At 41.7% G+C, this 22,872-nt stretch overlaps 1 protein-coding gene across 9 annotated transcripts in view; it reads right to left on the bottom strand.

The window, feature by feature from the left end:
* LCORL (ligand dependent nuclear receptor corepressor like) overlaps positions 1 to 22,872 on the bottom strand; it is a 177,697-nt gene that overhangs the window by 62,636 nt on the left and 92,189 nt on the right. For 8 of the 9 annotated variants that reach the window (XM_048848741.2, XM_048848747.2, XM_075128016.1 and 5 more), the window contains exon 5: positions 5,175 to 5,429. In XM_048848741.2, coding sequence (XP_048704698.2) covers positions 5,175 to 5,429 — 255 coding nt within the window. Of the gene's footprint in view, positions 1 to 5,174; positions 5,430 to 20,981; positions 22,768 to 22,872 lie in introns of those variants that run through there. The other variant, XM_048848748.2, reaches the window with a different exon arrangement.

The following is a 22,872-nucleotide window of genomic DNA, read 5'->3' as shown; positions in this document are numbered from 1 at the left end:
TGGACACCCAGCCAGCCAGTTCGCTGTAAAATCCCTCTTGGTAGCTGTTCTCTACTTGCTTTACCTGTAAAGGGTTAAAAAATGTCCCCCAGGTAAAGTAAAAAGAAAGGGGGCTGTGCACTAGCTTCCCACCAATGTTTTCAGCCACCCCAGGACGGACAGAACGTGCGTACCACTCCATTGACACAGGCGATGCTTGCCCAATTGGAGCCCAACCCTACTGGATGGCTCCTCAAGCCAAAACCGCAATAGAAAGGGAGATCAAGGACATGTTACAGATGGGTGTAATCCGCTCCTCAGAGTGCATGGGCATCTCCAGTGGTTTTGGTTCCCAAACCAGATGGGGAAATTCACTTTTGTGTGGACTACTGTAAACTAAATGCTGGAACTCGCCCAGAAAACTATCCAATGCCATGCACAGATGAGCTATTGGAGAAACTGGGACATACCCAGTTCATCTCCACCTTAAACTTAACTAAGGGGTACTGGCAAGTGCACTAGATGACCCAGCCAAGGAAAGGTCAGCCTTCATCACCCATGCAGGGCTGTAAGAACTTAATGTGCTCCCTTTCGGACTGCAAAATGGACCCACCATCTTCCAAAGATTGGAACATGATCTTCTGGCTGGATTTGGGGAATTTGCCGTCGCCTACCTCAACGATGTGGCTCTATTCTCAGATTCATGGGCAGAACACCTGGAATACCTCCAAGTTGTCTTCCAGTGCATAAGAGAGGCAGGATTAACAGTTAAGGCCTTGAACGTCAGGTGGGTCAAGGTACTATCAACCCCCTAAGGCTAAGATAAATGCTAACCAAAATTGGCCTGTCCCTAAGTCAAAGAAGCAGGTCCAATCCTTCTTGGGCTTGGCCAGGTATTACTGACCGTTTGTACCAAACTACAGCCAAATTGCCACCCCCAATGACAGACCTGACCAGGAAAAAACAACCAAACGCTGTTCAGTGGACTGAGAAGCGTCAGAAAGCCTTTAACCAGCTTAAGGCGGCCCTTACGTCTGACCCTGTACTGATGGCTCCGGACTTCAACTAACCATTCGTCGTAACCACAGATGCATCTGAGCGTGGTGTGGGAGCAGTTTTAATGCCGGAAGGACCAGATCAACAATTCCATCCTGTTGTGTTTCTGAACAAAATATTTTCTGAGAGGGAAAGCCACTGGTCAGTCTCAGAAAAAGAATGTTGTGCCATTATGTATGCTCTGGAGAAGCTACGTCCATATATTTGTTCCACCTGCAGACTGACCATGCTGCACTGAAGTGACTTCACACAGTCAAAGTGACTAACAAAAAACTTCAGTAGAGTTTAGCTCTTCAAGACTTTAATTTTAAATTACAACACATTTCAGGAGCCTCTAACAAAGTGGCTGATGCACTCTCCTGGGAAGGTTTCCCAGAATCAGCGGGGTAAAAATGCACCCGCATTCTAAGTCATTGTTGTCCTTGAAATGGAAAAAGTACTGCTTGCTTATTCATATAATTATTAGTAAAATTAGAGGTGCACGTATTTTATTAACTCTGCTTCCTAAACCTCTGGGAAGAAATTCCAGACGGTGTGGACCTGACCTGAACCAGGCTGGCCAGCACCATCTGTGATTTGGGGTGTGTGAGATAAACGAAGTGGAGGGAGTAGCTCCCTTTGATATACACACAGCCAGCTAGCTGTAAAAATCCTCTTGGTAGCTGTTCTCTACTTGCTGTACCTATAAAAAGAGTTAAAAAGTCCCCGAGGTAAAGAAAAAAAAAAAGTGGGCACCTGACCCAAAGAGCCAATGGGAAGGCTAGAACTTTTTTAAATTGGGAAAGAAAACTTTCCCTTGGTCTGTTGCTCTCTCTGGACTGAAGAGACGGGCAGCAGGAATGCTGCATAAAGTTTTAACCAGATATGAAAACCATCAGATCGTATTTAGAACTTTCAACAACCCAAATATGTAAGTAAATTAGGAATGTTTAGAAAGACGCGATTGGGTTTATTTCTAAGGCTTGTGAAATCCTCTGTGCTAACCCCAGATGCTTCTGTTTGCTTGTAACCTTTAAGCTAACCCACAAGAAAGCTATTTTGGGTGCTTAATTTTTGAAATTGCTCTTCTAAAAATCTAGCAAAAGCCTAAGTTCCAGATGTATTTTCTTCCTTTTTGTTTTTAATAAAATTTACCTTTTTTAAGAACAGGATTGGATTTTTGGTGTCCTAAGAGGTTTGTACATGTTGTTTGATTAGCTGGTAGCAACCGCTAATTTCCTTTGTTTTTTTTCTCAGATCTTCCCCGTGGGGAGGAGGGGGCAGGCTTGAGGGTACCCCACAGGCAGGAATTCCCAAATGCTCCTTCCTGGGTCCAAAGGGTTTTTTTGCATGAATGGTGGCAGCGTTTACCAAGCCAAGGTCAGAGAAAAGCTGAAACCTTGGGAGTTTGATACAAGCCTTGAGTGGCAAGTATTAATTTTTAAAATCCTTACGTGCCCCCACCTTCTGTACTCAAAGTGACAGAGCGGAGATTCAGCCTTGACAGGCATATTCGTCCAGTATTGTGACTCCCCAGACTCTGCTCCTGCATCTCTTCCTTTGACAAAGCAACTGGGGGAGGGCCTTATGATTCTCCTCTGTGACGAACATGGTAATTCCCAGCTCTCCTATGGCTGCATTTATATGAGAAAATTGCACCTGAAGCAACAGTACAATCTATCCTTATTAACCACCCTGCTTCAGGTGTACACAGTGTGCCCATCCTCATATAACAGTTATTGCAAGTGTTGCAGGGCCTATAGATTGTTGCATCTATCCCACAATTCCTGGCACAGTTCCCTGGAGCAAGTGTATAAATATTATAGGCAGAACTGGTAGCAATACCAAAAGTAAAAATCGCCTAACACTTTCCATTAGTTGCTTACATTTAACTTCGCTAAACATCAACCATTTGGGCTGAATTTTCCATGCTGGATGGCTAAATGTTCTTAGAATATTTCATCAAAAAGTATAAGGTGTTTCTCAGAGCAAGGAAAGAATTGTGTTGTTTTGCCCATCTTGAAAAATTCTTACAAACATTTCACTAAGACACTAGCATCTCCATGCTTTAGAGCAGGGATGTGAAACTGGAGGGTATGGTGTAAGGTGGTGCTGCCCTGGTATCAGGAATATGCCTTTTGCTGCTCTCATGAAAAAAACTGCCCAAATCTGGCCAAATTATAAATCTAAAAAAAACCAAAAACCCCTGCAGTTCACACATACTCACTTGAGACTGTTTGGTAGAAACAGTCAATGAAGATTTTGTCTGTACTGGGCTTGCACCAGGGCTGCAGGTGGCGAGCAGGATTTTCCCTGCAATTGCTCTGCTCAGCCATCAGGGGCCACCATGGTGTTTGGCACAGGAAATGAGAGGAGAGAGTCTATCTCCTGTGCTATCAATGCTTCTGGTTGCTGGTGCCCAGGAGAAATGAACAATGCATTTTGAATGGAACACAGAGGGTGAGAGCAGAGCATAGGTAGTGAGGGGAGTTGCATCCATGTGGAAAAAATAGTATCATGATGATTCTATAATTAAAGACTATCTTAATGCATGTGCACAAGGGGACCCTGATCTCAGAGTTGCAAATGCCATGGCAGAATCACCAACCTTTCCCTCAGGACTGCTGCTGGACCAAATTCAGGCCTGGAGACCCAAGGGAACTATTCTGACTAGTGCCACCTCTTTGGGCAGTGGTGCTATATTCACCCTCTTCATATCTCCATCCCTCCCATCTCTCACAAAATACTGAGTTTTTACTGAGAGCTTCGGCCTAAAACAGCACCTCTTACTATACTGTACTAGAAGGAAAGCAGTACCTTGAGTCAGTCAGCGGCAAAAAGGATATCCCAGATCTCTTCCTACACTGTTTCTATAAAGGTAACCTAACAAGTCTATAAAAACAAACAAACTGCGAGACTGAGATACAATTTAATAAGTAAGTTATATCAGCATCCCCCAATAATAAAAATACCAACAGAGAAAGGTTGTAAGGACAGATGCAGGTAAAAATGGAAGAGATATGGTAAATTAGGCAGGAAAAAATGAAAAAAGCCAGACGAAAGGGTGGGATTAATACAACAGTTAATTGTATATCTATATCATGATGGTCTCCAGTCATAAAACTTAAGTTGTCTCTGATATTTCCTTAATGTTCCACACCAGCTCGAACATAATAAGCCAAATATCCAAAAAGAACTTATTACCAATCCTAACATCTTGTCTACCTCCTGCCTCCTTCAATCTATTCAAAATCCCATCGCCTGTCGTCACTATGCCATCATTCCACCCGATTCCCTTTATTAGCGTCTTTAAAAAACAAACCACACAACACTCCACGCCCCCCCACAAAACACAAATTCAAGCTCCTTGTCCTTACTTTCAATGTTCTGCAATATCTCATCCCTACATATACAGAATCTCCATTTAAAACTTCCTCATACACGTCTACTAAATTTCTATCCTTACTTTTCCCTTCATCTTTTCCTGTTCGGACTTTGTGCCTCCTTTCATACTGCCCTCTGTGCTTGGAACACCATCTACTTATCCACCAGTATCTTCTCTCCCTCCCTTTCATGCTTCTAAATCCCATTTCTTCAATAAAGTTATCATACACTGGTTTCCTCGCTTTCTTAGCGACCAAACAGGTGTAATATATACTTCTCTCCTGTTAATGGTGCAAAAAGTAAATGAGGGAAGCAAGCAGTAGATCACACTTCAGCAGGTTTATGCTGCCCATTGGTGAGGTGGTTTAAGAGTTTTACTGTTCCAAAGGTTGCTGAATCACTACCAGTCACTGAGTGCATGGATCCAGGAGTGGGGATATTTAGCTTTTAGGGAAACATGGCACACAAACAAAAATGTTTTTTGAAAGAATTTTTTCAAAGTTTTCCCATGAGATTTCTGCAGCTGTTTAGAGAACCATTTGTTAATGCTGAAAAAAATACAGAAAAATCAATCATGCAATAACTGATTTTTTTGTACATGGATTTTAATAATCTACAATATAATTTATTTTAATGTATTGAATGCTACTTTGGATAGACAAACATTTTAAAATAGTGATTATTTTAAATTGTTCAGATTTGGACAATAAGACAATTCTACATGAAAACAATTTCAAAACAGCAGGATATTAAAGAAACAGATACAAAAGATTTACCTTGCTGAGTTTTCTGTTCTTGAGTTCTATTCACAGTGAGGTCTAGAGGGCTATCCTGTTCTTCCTGAAGGGAGTTTTCCGTTTGGTTCATTTGGATATTTTTACATATCAGACTTGGTTCAAATGATGAACCATTTCTATTCTCTTGAATTTTGCTACTTTTTGAAATGTATTCAATTGCAAACTGACGGATCATCTTTTTCATTAATTCCTGAGCAACTAGGGGAATGTTAGGATCACAGTTCTGAGGAAGATCTGGGGGGGGAAAAGAACACATGGAACATATGCATTAATATAAAAAAACAATTTTCTTTGATTATCTTTCTTTTAATAAATACTTAAGAAATTTAATCATTTTGGCCCAGATTTTGAATCCCTTTCTACCTTACTCCATCTGTAATTCTATGGAAATCAGTGAGATTACCTGGGAAGTAAGGTACTACTTAATGTAAGCAAGGGTGCCAGAATCCAGCCCTTTGATTTTTAAAATATACTGAGCTGAAATCTGTCTTGTAGACTTCTGGGTCTGTGGTTTCAGGTGTGAAAGGTGTTTAAACAAAAATAGTGCAAGTGAATTAAATAAAGCTATAAGTTACAGTGTAGTCCAAAAATGTTACTTTAAGAATGAACTTTTACTATAGCAAACAAAATATTTATTTTAAAAATGCAGTTTTACACACAATTAATTCTTAGTATTGATTGTTTTTCTGAGAATGTCAGAATATTCCAAAGATTAAGTTTGACAAAGAGCTGTTCCACTTACACATTAAGTTAATTTTCATTGTCCACATTGTCAATTCAGGATTGCGGAGACAAGCTGGTAAGAAGTCATTAGAAATGTCCCATACAAATTGTAGTTCTGTAATAAACTAACGTTGGATTTCTCAAACTTTTTCCATGTTCTAATAGAGAAACTATTGTCTTAGGGAACAATTTCCTTTCCCACTTTCAATTATGGGGCCATATCTCCTTTAATTTGTGTTTACATAACATCCCTATGGCAAAAACAGCAATTGCTTAATTTTTCCAACACAGAAAAGTAGTATTAGAAGTGTAACATATTTTAGCCATCTTTTAATACAGTTTACCAGCTGGAAAAAGGAAAAAAGAGACAGCATCATGTGACTAGCCAGATCACTCGTCAGATCACTCCGCAACTTTGCCATAGACCATAGTTTGAGAAACACCAAAATAACGTAAAATCCCACCTTCTGCTGTAATATAAAAGGTCTGCCAAATCAACAAAGCAAAAAAGACCCAGGAATCTAACCACTGCCCTTTTTTGAGCTCACAGGTACTGAGTCTGCCAGAGAACTTTCATCGGCTTTGTCAAGACCATATCACTATCCTATGACACCATGAACTTTTTGATGGGGATTTCAATAGCGTCAAGCCTCTCAAAAATTTACAATAAGGGATGCAGAGAAACTGGTTTACTCTTCAACTAGGGTCCTGAGAAGCTGAAACGTCTGCCAAATGAACCTGGATGCAGTTACTGTGGTGTTTAAATTATTCTCAGTCAGACGATTAAGCAGGTTTAATTAGTGGGGACTGAGGAATTTAAAGGGCTCAAACCCATGTGGGCCTACTACATCACTGAACTTTTACCTCTTACAAATTTTAAGTCCTCTAACAAATGGTTTCAAAGAGACCAGTATGACACAGTACTCCTACTCGGAGACAGCATGCTGATGAAGCTCTACTAAAAACCATCAGTGAGGGCTGTCAAGTTGGGATGGAGTATGGCATCCTAGTTCAGAGTAATCACCCATGGCAACCAGAAATGTTGGTGGGGCTGCGCCCACTATTCCCACGCCTTCAGAGCTTCTGAATATCAAGGCATGATCCACTATCATCCTACCTGTGCATACAGAATGTGGGGGTCAGAGTGCATTTGAATCAGCACTACTTTTAGAGATAGCGGATCTCTGAAAGTGCCTAATGTGTTTAGGACCACGCTCCTCTCCACAAGAATGATGTGCAACTGCTGTTCCATGAGAGCCCAACTTCCTAAATATGGAATCCCTGAACGTGGGCTCAGCAGCACAGGTTGGCTGTATCCATTTTTCACTACAATTTGGAAGAGAAGTATTTGCAAGTCAATTCCTAACTGGCAATAGCTTGCTGGACTGCCACTAGGATCATGTCACTCAAGTGTGATGCACAAGTCCCTGTGATGCATATTTCAATGGGATCTTGGGATCAAATGAACTTGCTTCATATGGGGACTGTCCAGGGTACTACTAACACAGTTGCAGCAAGGAGATCGAACATTGACAGCATGGTCTGAGCTGTTCCACTGCTTATGCTTTCTCTAATTGGGGCTGTCTGGGATTCTGCCCTGAGCCAAAAAAAGGCATTCAGCTGAGCCATGTCTAGCACGGCTCCTACTTTCTCTTATTGTTTGCTGAGGAACTGAAGCCACTAGGGAGCATCATAAACTACTCAAACTACCCGGTAGTGAGGTGGAATTATTTCAATTGTGTCTTTGACCAGCCATCTGTTCAAGAAGGGGAACATGTGTGCTCCCAATTGAAAGGAGAATCAGGCAACCAGTGGCCATTGGGGATAACAAGCTCGCAAATTGCCTCTTCAGTGGGGCTTCTCTCTCTTTCCCCTCCTTCCCTTGTGAGAAGCTCAATGGACCCAACCACAAAATACAGAAAAAACAGGGTTGCCTTCAACTCTTATCTTCTCTATAGGAGTACCCACCCATTCCTCTCAGAGGTTCTATTCAGTACCTATTTGGCAGTTAGCAGAGAAGCAGACATACAGTCATCCATTCCTTTATGAAGGGTTCATGTTCCAGGAAACATTCAGGGCACACCCTGAGTGTTGTGTGGGAGCAGTGCACACACTGCTCCTTCCAAGGACATGAACCATGGGAAGTCGCCCAGAGGACATGAACCGTGGGAAGCCTCTCCGGACTGGGCTCAAGGCCCAAGAGCAAGGAATGTAGTAGATAGAAGCCGGTAAATAAGAATATTAATTAAAGTCATATTATTCCTTTTTGCTGTTTCCTTTTTGCTGTTTCCTTTTTGCTGGTGGAGTATGTAATGCGCATGAATAGAGAGAGAATAAAAGAGAGGGTGGAAAAGCCGACACGAGAGACCAGCCTGCTTGCTTGCTAAAAGCTTTGTTTGTCTTGCATTTGAACCACAACACCTTTAACTTAGGCTGTTACTATCTTATTATCCACATCAATGACTGTCTGAAAATGATCCAATTCTAGTATTTGCCCTTGTGAAAGGACTCCACCAACACAGACACATTTTTCCAAAGCATGACCTGCACATTGGCTTTGAAGGCCCAATAGATCACAATACAAAAAGGCTATACCTGCCGATTTATAATTTCTTTGTCCATATTAATTCCATTTAGCAAAGCTTTTGACACGGTCTCCCACAGTATTCTTGTCAGCAAGTTAAGGAAGTATGGGCTGGATGAATGCACTATAAGGTGGGTAGAAAGCTGGCTAGATTGTCGGGCTCAACGGGTAGTGATCAATGGCTCCATGTCTAGTTGGCAGCCGGTATCAAGTGGAGTGCCCCAAGGGTCGGTCCTGGGGCCGGTTTTGTTCAATATCTTCATAAATGATCTGGAGGATGGTATGGATTGCACTCTCGGCAAATTTGCGGATGATACTAAACTGGGAGGAGTGGTAGATACGCTGGAGGGGAGGGATAGGATACAGAAGGACCTAGACAAATTGGAGGATTGGGCCAAAAGAAATCTGATGAGGTTCAATAAGGATAAGTGCAGGGTCCTGCACTTAGGATGGAAGAATCCAATGCACCGCTACAGACTAGGGACCGAATGGCTAGGCAGCAGTTCTGCGGAAAAGGACCTAGGGGTGACAGTGGACGAGAAGCTGGATATGAGTCAGCAGTGTGCCCTTGTTGCCAAGAAGGCCAATGGCATTTTGGGATGTATAAGTAGGGGCATAGCGAGCAGATCGAGGGACGTGATCGTTCCCCTCTATTCGACATTGGTGAGGCCTCATCTGGAGTACTGTGTCCAGTTTTGGGCCCCACACTACAAGAAGGATGTTGATAAATTGGAGAGAGTCCAGCGAAGGGCAACAAAAATGATTAGGGGTCTAGAACACATGACTTACGAGGAGAGGCTGAGGGAGCTGGGATTGTTTAGCCTGCAGAAGAGAAGAATGAGGGGCGATTTGATAGCTGCTTTCAACTACCTGAAAGGGGGTTCCAAAGAGGATGGCTCTAGACTGTTCTCAATGGTAGCAGATGACAGAACGAGGAGTAATGGTCTCAAGTTGCAGTGGGGGAGGTTTAGATTGGATATTAGGAAAAACTTTTTCACTAAGAGGGTGGTGAAACACTGGAATGCATTACCTAGGGAGGTGGTAGAATCTCCTTCCTTAGAGGTTTTTAAGGTCAGGCTTGACAAAGCCCTGGCTGGGATGATTTAACTGGGAATTGGTCCTGCTTCGAGCAGGGGGTTGGACTAGATGACCTTCAGGGGTCCCTTCCAACCCTGATATTCTATGATTCTATGATCTCTGACCTGAGGTTTCTGGGGCCTGGTGCCATGTGTTTGACTTGTTTTTGCTTGAACCATAGTTGTGTTGGTCACCAGGTTCTTGTGGGAAGGGAGGAACACATGACTGATGCCATTCATTGGAAAGATATACTTTTCCACAACTGTCTCCAAGAATGAAGCAGTGGTATAAGTTGCTTGTCACATTTCTGTCACCAGCAGCTGCAAGACAGATATCAAGAAAAATGCAGCCCTACTGGACTTGGGTTTCTGACCCACATATCACAGCCCTTGAAAATTCCTGGACTTGCCCTATCTCAACATTTAGCGTGCTGCTTCTCCATGCTGGCATGTATTTGCTATCAGATGAGTTCTCCAGTTCTTCAGAATCCAGATAACAATGACAGCACCCTGCCCCACCCAAATGTCTGAAGAACTAATGAGCTGATATGATGGTTTGGTCTTAAGTGTCAACACTACATTGGGATGCATCAACACACTGCGCAAAGAACACCGACACCAGAGGTGCCAAAACAGTACAAAAATAAATTCAGATTGCGCCAAGAAATCTGACAGCTCATGGTACAGCATTAGAGGGAACCACTGAAAGCAGTACTCCAACATCTGAAGGAGCCAAGTACTGCCATTCATGATTCCTAGCTCCATCTCAACCTCAAGCCCTGGAAACAAAAGGGAATCATGGATATCTGAATATAAAGCTGCCTGGAGTTGGGGGCTTCATCAGTGAAGCACAAGAGGTCAGCTGGCTATCTCTAGCCTCCTGCCAATGCTTCTTGTTCAGAGGCAATACCTTATCCGATGAGCAGGAGCTCAGTACCACTAATTTTCAGGCGCAAAGACTCCAAGGGTATGAGGGACTCTGCATGAAGTGCAGGGCACTTCAGTGGTGCTGTCATAAATTTTTAACGTTAGCAGCTGAAGACAACTAAAACTTATGGTTTGAGAATTTCTCTTTGGATACACTCTCAGTCAGTCTTAAGACACCTTCTAGAATCTCCAGGACTTCTCTGAGGAGACCCTGAAGGCAATCCACATGATGCCTGAATGGTTGGAGAGAGATGTAATACTCCCTACCACATTACAATCTAACACCCTGGCACAGGGCACAGCAAGCACACTTCTCTATTACTGATATTTTTCTGCCTCATGGACACTGACTCCATTAAGTAATCTTCCTAGCTCCTTAAGGGTAAAGGCAGTGGATGATATTTTGAAAAACAGAAAAACCACTCAGTGCAAATAGCTTTGTAATTTAGCGAACTCTGAAATGCAGACCAGAGCCAAAAAGACTTAAGGAAGCTTTGGGGGGGGGGGAACCAAAAACAAAAAACAAGGTGAAAAAGGTGAAGCAGCAGCAAGGCAACAAGTGTCAAAGTGATGAAACAACAGACGTCAAGGCAAAAACGCTAATGCAAGGACAAAGTGGTGAAATTAAAGCACCGAAGCATCTAATAGAAATAAATGCCTACCTGTGGAACTGAAGTTCCCAAACTAGAGCAAGAAAAGAGCTACTGAAAAATGTAACAGTCAAAAAGTTAACAAACACAAAAAGATATCTGAAGTATGATCAACACTAAGCAGGCTACCAGCTGGAGCAGGGACGAGAGAGCGAAGTTCTTTTGCTGACACAGTCAAGAAAAAGCTGACTAGAAAAGAACTACAGATTCCTGGGTAATATGCAACCACCAGTGGAGACGGGAAGGTGAGGTGGCTTGCACCCCAACACATTCTCTGTGCCTTTAGGAACCACAAAAACTACAGAACTTGGAGAGTTCACCCTATGTTATGCTAGGGAGCACAAAAACCAGGAATGAAAAATCTGCCCATCTGGCATCTTTAGTGAAATACAATTACTATCAAAGTTGCTGAAATAAGGAGAGTAAGCTATGTAGCAGTAATCTCTCTGTATCCACAAAATTACTGTCTTTTCCAATTTCAGAATCTTTACTGTTGATCATGTGTAAATCACACACTGACTGTTAGAACCCAGGTTGAACTTGCAAAGCTGGTAATTGCAGAAGTCATCTTTTCACTCAGTCTGAACACTGGAGATTCAAATTTCTCATCAAAACATTCTCTCAAATATTAGGCTTTAAAAAAAAATCCCTTCTGAACATTTTCCAATTTTATATGACCTATGGAAAAAAATCCATTAAAATCAACCCAGATCTTCAACTGCCAGTTACTGTAAATTTACAGATTTAAACTTATTTACCATAAAAAGCTAATATATGGAGAATGTGTGTGTGTGGAAGAGGCAGAACATGACTCAAGATTGCACATGACTTAAATATAAATAGTACTTTGAATTTCATATTTTATTATCTTTATACCTAAACATGGGACTACTTTATATTTGTTTTTCTACAATTCTTTAAAGAACTCTTGGGTCAATGCTAAACAAGCACATACAACTTATGTGTATGGGTGTATATATTTAACTGAAAGACCCACACAGAATCTAAAAATAAACCCTGAGGTGCTAATCACTTTGCTTACCAGTAGATGCTACTTTGGTTTCACATCATCAGGTCCAGATTTTTCTTATAAATAACATAACTTATCTAAGAGCTCTGCAGCTAAAAGGTTAAGTGAGAATCAGGCCACAAAGTTCTTGATAATAACTTTGAAAGACTGGGTTCAAGATCAGAGCTGTGTGAAATTCTGTATTTACACTCCTGAAAACATCACCCCTCTCAAATCCTGGTGAAAAATCTTCAAGAAACATGAATTTCTTTCGTCTAGACCAGATTTTAAAAATATCAGCAACTTCCTTGGGGACGATGTGCATCTCATACTCCCTATGTGTTCCTCCTCTGTTCATTTATGTACCCAACTCAACCCTGACTTAGTGAGATACCACAACTGAATCTGTTGGTAATCTGGCCACATCAGTGTTACTGAAATAATATATAGAGAGAGTGTGCACTATACTACTATTCTTTCGGAGACAGATCATATTTCTTTAACTTCTCATATGGTGGAGGAATCATATAGACTAGAAAAACTTGTTTGGGGGAAAAGAATGAGAAACCTAGCTTTTCTTTTCAAATATGATATGGCAGGGAACTGATTAGAAGATATAATGAAGAAGATATATTGCCCAACAGCTCTTCAAGACAGGTTGAAGTGTTGTGGGTCTTGAGAGTGCGACCAGTCAATGAGAAAAATTCAAATGAAAACAATATGTGACCTTGGATTTATACAGGATTTTCAATCACATACTGTATACTTCTGTCAAGTAAAAATTTACTTATGCAAAAGTACTGAAATGTAATTTTTAAAAGTATGTTGATGAATACTGAAAAATATTTTTAAAAGATAAATTCAATAAAGGACTTGCTAGGTTGAAGTAATTGAATTACAATACATATGCCCCAGTTGCATTATATGACAAAGTCAAAAAATTATGTATAACTGTGCTTATAAAACTGTATTTTTTTTACAAATGAAAAAAATATTAAAAAGTTTAATATTCTACTTAGCAGAAGTGTTTCACTGTATGTACATAATAGTAACTAAATTTAGTGAATGTGAAAACAGTAAATATAATAAATACACTCTTGCAAAAAAAATAAACTGCATCTCTCTATATATAGTGCGGTTATGGATTTTTTTTTTTTTAATCCTCAGTAGGTAGCACCAAATACGCTTTGGATGAACACCCTAGTAATACAGTGCAAAGATGTGTTTTATTATTTCTTAGGAAGTCATGACTATAGCTAAGAGCTATTTAAATAAAAAGAAAAGGAGTACTTGTGGCACCTTAGAGACTAACCAATTTATTTGAGCATAAGCTATTTAAATGTGGTTCCATTTAGACATGAAGCCAGGCCACCTATTTTTCCCAAATCACTGGGCAGCTGAGGATTTCCCCAGTATGTGTGTGTGCACCATTCCTCAGGCAGTGGAACAGTCCTTAAGAATTTGGCCTAACAGAAAGTAGCTCTGTGGTTGCTCTAACTTTTGCCCAGGGAGATGCAGGTCCCTCGCTGGTACTGGGACCAAAGTAGGTATTGCTCCCAGCTTCAGGAGTGTCAGTGAGGAGTAGCTGGAATTTTTCTGCCCATGATTTTTCAACATTCCAGTCCAAAATACAAGGGAAGACAATGATGGAGCTACTGAGTAACTGTAATTATTATTACTCTGTATTATAGTGGTTTTCAAGCTTTTTGTATTGGTGACCCCTTTCACACAGCAAGCCTCTGAGTGTGACCCCCTTTATAAATTAAAAATCGAAGAGATAATTTAATTTAATGGCGGCTCGGGGCTGTCAGCCCCATGGAGCTGACAGCTCATGACCCCCCATGTAACCACCTTGTGACCCCTTAAGGGGTCATGACCCCCAGTTTGAGTCTCCCTGATGTATTATTTATTACTGTCTGGAGTCCCCAGCATCAGGACCGCCCCCATGTTCTAGGTGCTGTACCTATTAAACAATGCTTCTACTAGCATGCCAAAAATGTTCAAGTCCATCTTCTAAGCTATACTATACAGGATCACTATACTGGGATGGCCCTTTGTAGAGAACATAGATGACTAGTTTAGTTGGTGGTTTGGATATACACACATTTTAGAAAGTCTACAGAGGTGTGATGAGGTATACAAACCCCACATTGGGCACCACACAGTTAATAAACTATTATGGGCTCAGTCAGCCGCACCCCACTTGTGAGAGATGTCAGACTTGGAAGGAACAGCTTACGAGGGGAGATCAGAGCAGAGTTTGTTTGGAACAGACCAGAGAGGACCACAGGCCTCCAGCACTCAACTCCTAGAGAAAGGCTGGCTGAAGTAAAGAGCTTCTCAGATGAATGCTGATCCACTTTTAGTGGAACTATTGTTTTCTGTTAAGCTGTGGCCACAACTGGGCTCATAGGCTACCAGAAGCCCTCTGAAGAAAGGACCGGTTACTCGTCTTGTGCAGTTACCAGAGCTCTTTGAGATGTGCGTCCCCAGAAGGGTTCTCCACTTCATGTGCTCATGCATAGATGTGCTTTTGACTGAAGATTTTCAGTAGCTGTGTGTTTGGCCAATGCATGTTCTCCAGACATCCTCATGCCCCATACCAAGGATATGTAAAGCTGTGCAGGCGAACCACCCTCAATTCTTTCTCTGCTGCGAAGCCCCGCAAGAAGCAACTCTGAAACAGAGACGAAGGAAGGCAGGTTGTGGTGTGCCCGTAGGGATGCATATCTCAAGGAACTCCAGTTACTGCACAAGCTGAGCAACCTCTCCTTCTTCAAGTAGCATCCCTATGAGCAATCCACTTCAGCTGACTCCCGAGCAGTATTCCCAGAAGGATAAGGGAATTTTGGAGCTGGATCTAAGAGTGATGACAGAGCTGGATTGCCAATAGCAGCTTCTAATCTGGCAGCAAGTATAAAAGCATTGTTTGGGAAAAGTATGAATGAAGACCAAGTAGCAGCTCTGCAAATTCCTGCAACTGGAACTATTCTCAATAGCACCAAAGAAATAGACTGGGATCTTGTAAAATTAGTTAATGCTCTGGAAGGAGGTGGAACGTTAGCAGCCTCACAGAAAAATATATCCTGAAATCAACCTTAAAACTCTCCAGGTGGAAACTGTGGATCCTTGGATATGTCCACAAATGAAACAAACACTCTAGGAGACTTCCTAAATGGTTTAGTTCTGTCCAGATAAACGGCTAATGCTTTTCTAACATATGTACGGAGGACAGCTCCCTCCCTACATCGCTGTGGTTTGTGGGGAGGGGAAAAAAGACAAATGAAAAACTTGGTTACCTAACATGAATGTTAAAATATATTTAGGTAGGGACTTAGGATGCTGTAACAATTATTTTTCTCTGAAGAATACTGTAAAGGGTGAATCTGCCACTAATGAACCCATTTCTCCTGCTCTCTGGGCAGAATTAATGGCCACCAAGGAGGATGTCTTCATCGACAAATGAAGCAACAAACATTTAGCCATCGGTTCAAACAGATGTTTCATGAAATAATAAAGAACCAAGTTCAAATTCCATGCAGGAGTAGACTTTCTAACTTGTCGGAAAAAATTAATCAGCCCCTTGATCAATCTTATTTGGGCATAAGCTTTCATGGGTAAAAAACCCACTTCTTCAGATGCATGGAGTGAAAATTACAAATGCAAGCATAAATATACTGACACAAGAGAAGGGAGTTACCTTACAAGTGGAGAACCAGAGTTGACAGGGCCAATTCCATCAGGGTGGATGTGGTCCACTCCCAATAATTGATGAGGAGGTGTCAATACCAAAAGAGGGAAAATTGCTTTTGTAGTGAGCCAGCCACTCCCAGTCCCTATTCAACGCCAAATTAATGGTGTTAAATTTGCAAATGAATTGTAGCTCTGCAGTTTCTCTTTGAAGTCTGTTTCTGAAGTTTTTTTGTTGAAGTATGGCTACTTTTAAATCTGTTATAGAATGTCCACGGAGATTGAAGGCTCCTACAGACCTTGGGAGCAGGCCAGTCCTTGCGTACAGACAGCCTCCCATCCTGAAGCAAATACTCAGCAGCAACTACATACCACACCACAGAAACACTAACCCAGGAACCAATCCCTGTAACAAACCCCGTTGCCTGTTTTCATATCTACTCTAGTGACACCAACAGAGGACCCAACCACATGAGCAACACCATCAGGAGCTCATTCACCTGCACATCTACTAATGTGATATATGCCATGATGTGCCAGCAATGCCCCTCTGCCATGTACATTGGCCAAACCGAACAATAAATAATTAATGGAAACAAATTAGACATCAGGAATAGGAACATACAAAAGCCAGTAGGAGAACACTTCAATCTCCCTGGATATTCTATAACAGATTTAAAAGTAGCCATACTTCAACAAAAAACTTCAAATACAGACTTCAAAAAGAGAAACTGCAGAGCTACAATTTATTTGCAAATGTAACACCATTTAACACACGGTGGAGTGAGCAAACACAGAAAATCTCTACTTGTGAATGAAAGGCTGCGATAGCCACCAAATGAACCTTGACAGAACTCGTGAAAAGACTTTTTTTTAAATTCCATCAGGCAACTGAGAATAGTGAAGAGGGAAGATAGAGCAGACAAAAACTGTTAGTGGACACACCAGTGGTGAAATCTCTTCCCACTTTTTGAGGTGAGTGTTTCTAGTAGAAATGTTCCTTTGTTCGAACAGAACCGGTTGTACCTCTGTCAAACAGGAAGTTACTATCACCGAGAACCATTGAGGAGTCAAGCTTAGAGTTAAAAAATCTGACTGGAGACAGCACATGGGGAATAGACGGAGGAGAGGTGAATCAGGTAAAGGTACCAGACTTCTCTCGGCCAAGTCAGCGCAGTGAAGAGGACTTCGGTTTTGTCTTGCCTGATCTTGTTTGCCACTCTCAGGATCAACAGTGTCAGCAGAAATGCATAGAGAAGGCCCTCTATCCAAGAGGACAGGAAGGCATCCCCTATGGACTGAGGATGCAGCCCTCCCCTCCAACAAAGTTTCCTGAACTTTCTGTTGGCAGTGGTGGGGCAAAGAGATCCCTGGAAAAATCATGGAGCAGGTCCTCAAGGAATCAATTCTGAAACACTTAGAGGAGAGGAAAGTGATCAGGAACAGTCAGCATGGATTCACCAAGGGCAAGTCATGCCTGACTGATCTAATTGCCTTCTATGAAGAGATAACTGGCTCTGTGGATGAGAGGAAAGCAGTGGACATGTTATTCCTTGACGTTAGCCAAGCTTTTCATACTGTCTCCCACAGTATTCTTGCCCACAAATTAAAGAAGTATGGGCTGAATGAATGGACCATAAGGTGGACAGAAAGCTGGCTAGATCGTCGGGCTCAACGGATAGTGATCAATGGCTCCATGTCTAGTTGGCAGCTGGTATCAAGCGGAGTGCCCCAAGGGTCAGTCCTGGGGCCGGTTTTGTTGAGTATCTTCATTAATGATCCAGAGGATGGCATGGACTGCACCCTCAGCAAGTTTGCAGATGACACTAAACTGGGAGCAGTGGTAGATACGCTGGAGGGTAGGGATACGATACAGAGGGACCTCTGATTTGTCTAGGATTGGGCCAAAAGAAATCTGATGAGGTTCAACAAGGACAAGCGCAGAGTCCTGCACTTAGGAAGGAAGAATCCCATGCTCCGCTACAGACAAGGGACCGAATGGCTAGACAGGAATTCTGCACAAAAGGACCTAGGGGTTATGGTGGACGAGAACCTGGATACGAGTCAACAGTGTGCCCTTGTTGCCAAGAAGGCTAATGACATTTTGGGCTGTATAAGCAGGGGCATTGCCAGCAGATCGAGGGACGTGATTGTTCCCTTTTATTCGACATTGGTGAGGCCTCATCTGGAGTACTGTGTCCAGTTTTGGGCCCCACACTACAAGAAGGATGTGGAAAGATTGGAAAGTGTCCAGTGGAGGGCAACAAAAACAATTAGGGGACTCCAGCGAGAAACTGCTGAATTGGAATTCATTTGCAAATTGGATACTATTAATTTAGGCTTAAATAGAGACTGGGAGTGGCTAAGTCATTATGCAAGGTAGCATATTTCCCCTTGTTTTTTCCTACCCCCCCCCCCCAGACGTTCTGGTTAAACTTGGATTTATGCTGGAAATGGCCCACCTTGATTATCATACACATTGTAAGGAGAATGGTCACTTTGGATAAGCTATTACCAGCAGGAGAGTGAGTTTTGGGGGGGGGGGGGGGGAGGAGGGTGAGAAAACCTGGATTTGTGCTGGAAATGGCCCAACTTGATTATCATACACATTGTAAGGAGAAAAGGAGTACTTGTGGCACCTTAGAGACTAACCAATTTATTTGAGCATGAGCTTTCGTGAGCTACAGCTCACTTCATCGGATGCATACCGTGGAAACTACAGAAGACATTATATACACACAGAGACCATGAAACAATACATCCTCCCACCCCACTGTCCTCCTGGTAATAGTTTATCTAAAGTGATCATCAAGTTGGGCCATTTCCAGCACAAATCCAGGTTCTCACCCTCCGCCCCCTCCCCTACACACACAAACTCACGCTCCTGCTGGTAATAGCCCATCCAAAGTGTCCACTCTCGAATGATCACTTTAGATAAGCTATTACCAGCAGGAGAGTGGGGTGGGAGGAGGTATTGTTTCATGGTCTCTGAGTATATAACGTCTTCTGCAGTTTCCACAGTATGCATCCGATGAAATGAGCTGTAGCTCACGAAAGCTTACGCTCAGATAAATTGGTTAGTCTCTAAGGTGCCACAAGTACTCCTTTTCTTTTTGCGAATACAGACTAACACGGCTGTTACTCTGAAACCTGTAATTAGGGGACTGGAACACATGACTTATGAGGAGAGGCTGAGGGAACTGGGATTGTTTAGTCTGCAGAAGAGAAGAATGAGGGGGGATTTGATAGCTGCTTTCAACTACCTGAAAGGGGGTTCCAAAGAGGATGGATCTAGACTGTTCTCAGTGGAATGGTCTCAAGTTGCAGTGGGGGAGGTTTAGGTTGTATATTAGGAAAAAAAATTTCACTAGGAGGGTGGTGAAACACTGGAATGCGTTACCTAGGGAGGTGGTGGAATCTCCTTCCTTCAACGTTTTAAGGTCAGGCTTGACAAAGCCCTGGCTGGATGACTTCGTTGGGGATTGGTCCTGCTTTGAGCAGGGGATTGGACTAGATGACCTCCTGAGGTCCCTTCCAACCCTGATAATCTATTATTCTATTTCTGGAACCCCCCCCAATCAGAAGAATACATTTGAAAATCTGAAAGTTTAGCTCCCATTCTTAATTTTGGGAGAAGTGCCTGCTCAAATTGTTGATCATGGTGTTTTGTATCCCTGGAAAGTACAAGGTTGAGATGAGTATGTTGACTGTACACCAGTTCCATACTTTTAGTGTGTGAGCACAAAAGCAGGGGGCTCTTGCTCCCTCCGCTTAGCCCCAATGATTTATATAGAGCACATAGGCTCTGTTGTCTGTCATGACTATGATGGATTGACCTCTGTTTATGAATACAGGTATTCCTGACAGCCCTTAATTCCACAAAGTTGATGTGCAGAAGACTCTTGGGCAGATGATTTGCCCTGAGTGGTGCACGTCCTTAGATGCCCACTCACAACCTATAAGGCATGTTTCTAAAGTAATAATGATGGGGAGGTGAGGGGGGGGGGGTTGCATTGGGTAAAAGGAACTCCTAAACAGAAACTCCTTCCACAAACTGAGTGAGTCTGGCACATGATGATGGACAGACAGCAGCTTGTCTAGACAGCAATTGCTCTGGAGATGGACTGTTCTGACAGCACTGCAGACAGCAAAGATGTAAACTGGCATGTTGTATTACAAAAGTACAAGCTATTACATGTCTTAGTAGCTGGAGACAATTTCTGGCCAACGTCTGGTGGCTTACTTGAACCTGGGAGATTAGGCTTCTTAAAGTTGTAAGCCTGTCCACAGGGAGGTAAAGTCTGGCTGTTACTGCACCTAGAGAAGCCCCTATTAAGTTTATGTGTTGTTCCCAGCTGATGTAGATAAGCTGCTACCACTGCCACGACTTTTGACAATAACCCTGGGACATACAGGAAAGGATGAAGGGAAGCACTTACTACTAGAAGTGATCCCGGTTGAGTGAAACAGACTAACCTTTTGTGAGGGCTGATTTGCGCAGCAGAAGTACATATGTTCTTATGTTTTTTGTTGATAAGAATGGCCATACTAGGTCAGACCAAAGGTCCACCTAGCCCAATATCCTGTCTTCCGACAGTGCCCAATGCCAGGTGCTTCAGAGGGAATGAACAGAACAGGTAATCATCAAGAGATCCATCCCCTGTCACCAGGGTGGATTTGATTTAAATCAAATTGATTTAAATCATTAGTCAGGAAGACTTGATTTAATCATGGATTTCTACATAAAAGTGCGTTCTTGTTGGCTGTTATAACCTTAATAGATATTCCTCATAACTCAGAGATAGAGATAGAGATAGGTTTCATTTTTAGAAGGTACACACTATACATTTTTAAATTTTTTTTTAAAACTTCTCAGATTAATTTTCTGATGATCATTTGGTTATTTCATTTACCAAAGGTAATTGAAGCAGATATTTATGAAGTCATTGGGAGGTGAACTATCTCCAATTCAACAGGTTAATCATTAATATTTGGAGGATTTTCTTGCCAGGCTGTATTAGGAGGAGAACATCACCAGACAGACATTTAAATAGCTTTATTTAACTAAAGCAACAACATTATGTATTCTGGATTTTTTTTCTTCCACAACAAATATATAATATTTTCACAAAACAAGCATATGAATTTTTGAATTTAGTTAAACATTCAAGTTTTCTAAAAGCAGGTTTGTTTTTGTTTAAATTGTTTTAACTAAAATAGTTAAATGAAATATTAAAAAAAATTAAATCGACTATGTCAGCTAGGTCAACATGAGAAACTTAAAATACTGGCTTCTGCAACTAACTCAGTTGTCTTCACTGTCCTTTTCATGTTTGTTCATAATCTGGAAAAGAAAAACAAGCTTTCCTGCTTTTTCAGGTCCCAAACGATTTCTCAATTTGGAATGAATTAGTTCAAAGGAAGAAAATATTCTTTCTACGCTGGCGGAAGAAGCTACTGCTGTTCAAAGTGCGATCATCACTTCAACACTCTCTGAATCCAAGTTCTTAAGCGACTTCCACCAGTGAACTGGTGTGACTTTCTTTAAAACATCATCAACAAACATATATTTTCTTTGAATGGTTCACCCTTAGCTCTGAAGTTTATTATAGTTGGCATTACGGAGGGATGATTGCTGGATGCCCATGTCCTAGCCAACTCCTCCTCTTCAGCAATTAAGGTTTGACCCTGGTACCGAATATTGAGAATATTTGCAAGAAAATGAGCTGGAGATAGTGCTTGTCCCATTCGTTTTTTTTAAATGCTTGTAATTTAACTCTGTCATTGCATATTTGTTTTTAAGATCTCACTCGGTTCCTTCCAAATTTCAACAGCGTCAACAACAAAACAGCTATTTCCCTGCATTTTGTTCAAGGCTACAGAAATAGGCTTCAGGGTACTCGGCATGCAGTCAACATTTCTCTTAAGCCCAGTGTTGAGAACTTTGGCTGTGACAGTGCCATCTATTTTTTCAAATTTTGTTCACAAACTGACATCAGATTAGGCCAGTTCTTGATATAGTGCTCAAAACAGTCCACTACGGAGTTCCATCACATGTCTTGTGGGCGAATTAGCTTGGTTCCTCCCGCTTTTTTCAGAGCAGCTGCTGCAAAGCGGTTGTCATGGAAGTATTTTGCAGTTTCAACAACATTAGCCTTTATTTCTGGAACACTGAAGTCTTTGGCTAGGAGGTGCATCAAATGAGCACTGCAACCGTATAGTATTAGCTTGGGACTCTCTTCTAAATTTCTTTTCATCTTGGATACATTTGCAGCATTGTCTGTGACCAAGCTGCATACTAGCCATTTGAAATTTTTTTTTCACCGTTTGTTATAGCTTTTACTGCTACTTCTTGTAAGTATTCTGCTGTGTGCGCATTTCCTGATGTATCAGTTGTTTCTGGAGGGAAGTTCTTCCCTCCTTCTGTTGTCACACAAGCACATACAACAGCAATTGTGGACATTGTTCCACCCATCAAGACTCAGGTTAACAATTTCACCCTCTAGACCTTTTGCACACTGCTCAATTTCTCTTTCATACACTTTATCCAGCAATTTGCCTGTTGCATCTGCTCTGTTGGGTGGACTGTCTCCTGGTCTTAATGACTGAACCATGTTAATGAAGTGTGGATTCTCAATCATACAGAAAAGAGAGTTGGTTGCATAAACAAACCAGGCAACTTTTTCATCAATCACCTCTTTTTGTGATCTGCTGGTTCTTATCACAAAGTTATCTATGGTTGTTTCTGGATGACTTTTTCTTCTTTTTGCTACAGGTGATATACTGTGGCTATGTGACATACATGATGTGACTGAAACACTATCCCTGGCAGATAACTCTGAAACTATAGAAAATAATGGTGATCTTGAAGGTGGATAGTCTTCAGAATCCTGTATGTTGAGGATGGATTCTCCTAAACAAAATAAGTCAATGCAGTTATTTATTATTACTATAGTGCTCATTTTAGAATTATTCATTGCATTCACTGACACTCAGTACTACTTTAAAGGTGAAACCG

This window comes from Caretta caretta, chromosome 4, assembly GCF_965140235.1.
Source record: "Caretta caretta isolate rCarCar2 chromosome 4, rCarCar1.hap1, whole genome shotgun sequence".
In the NCBI taxonomy this organism is placed as follows: domain Eukaryota; kingdom Metazoa; phylum Chordata; order Testudines; family Cheloniidae; genus Caretta; species Caretta caretta.
The sequence above is the reverse complement of the archived record's forward strand: the minus strand, read 5'-3'. Positions and strand labels throughout refer to the sequence as shown.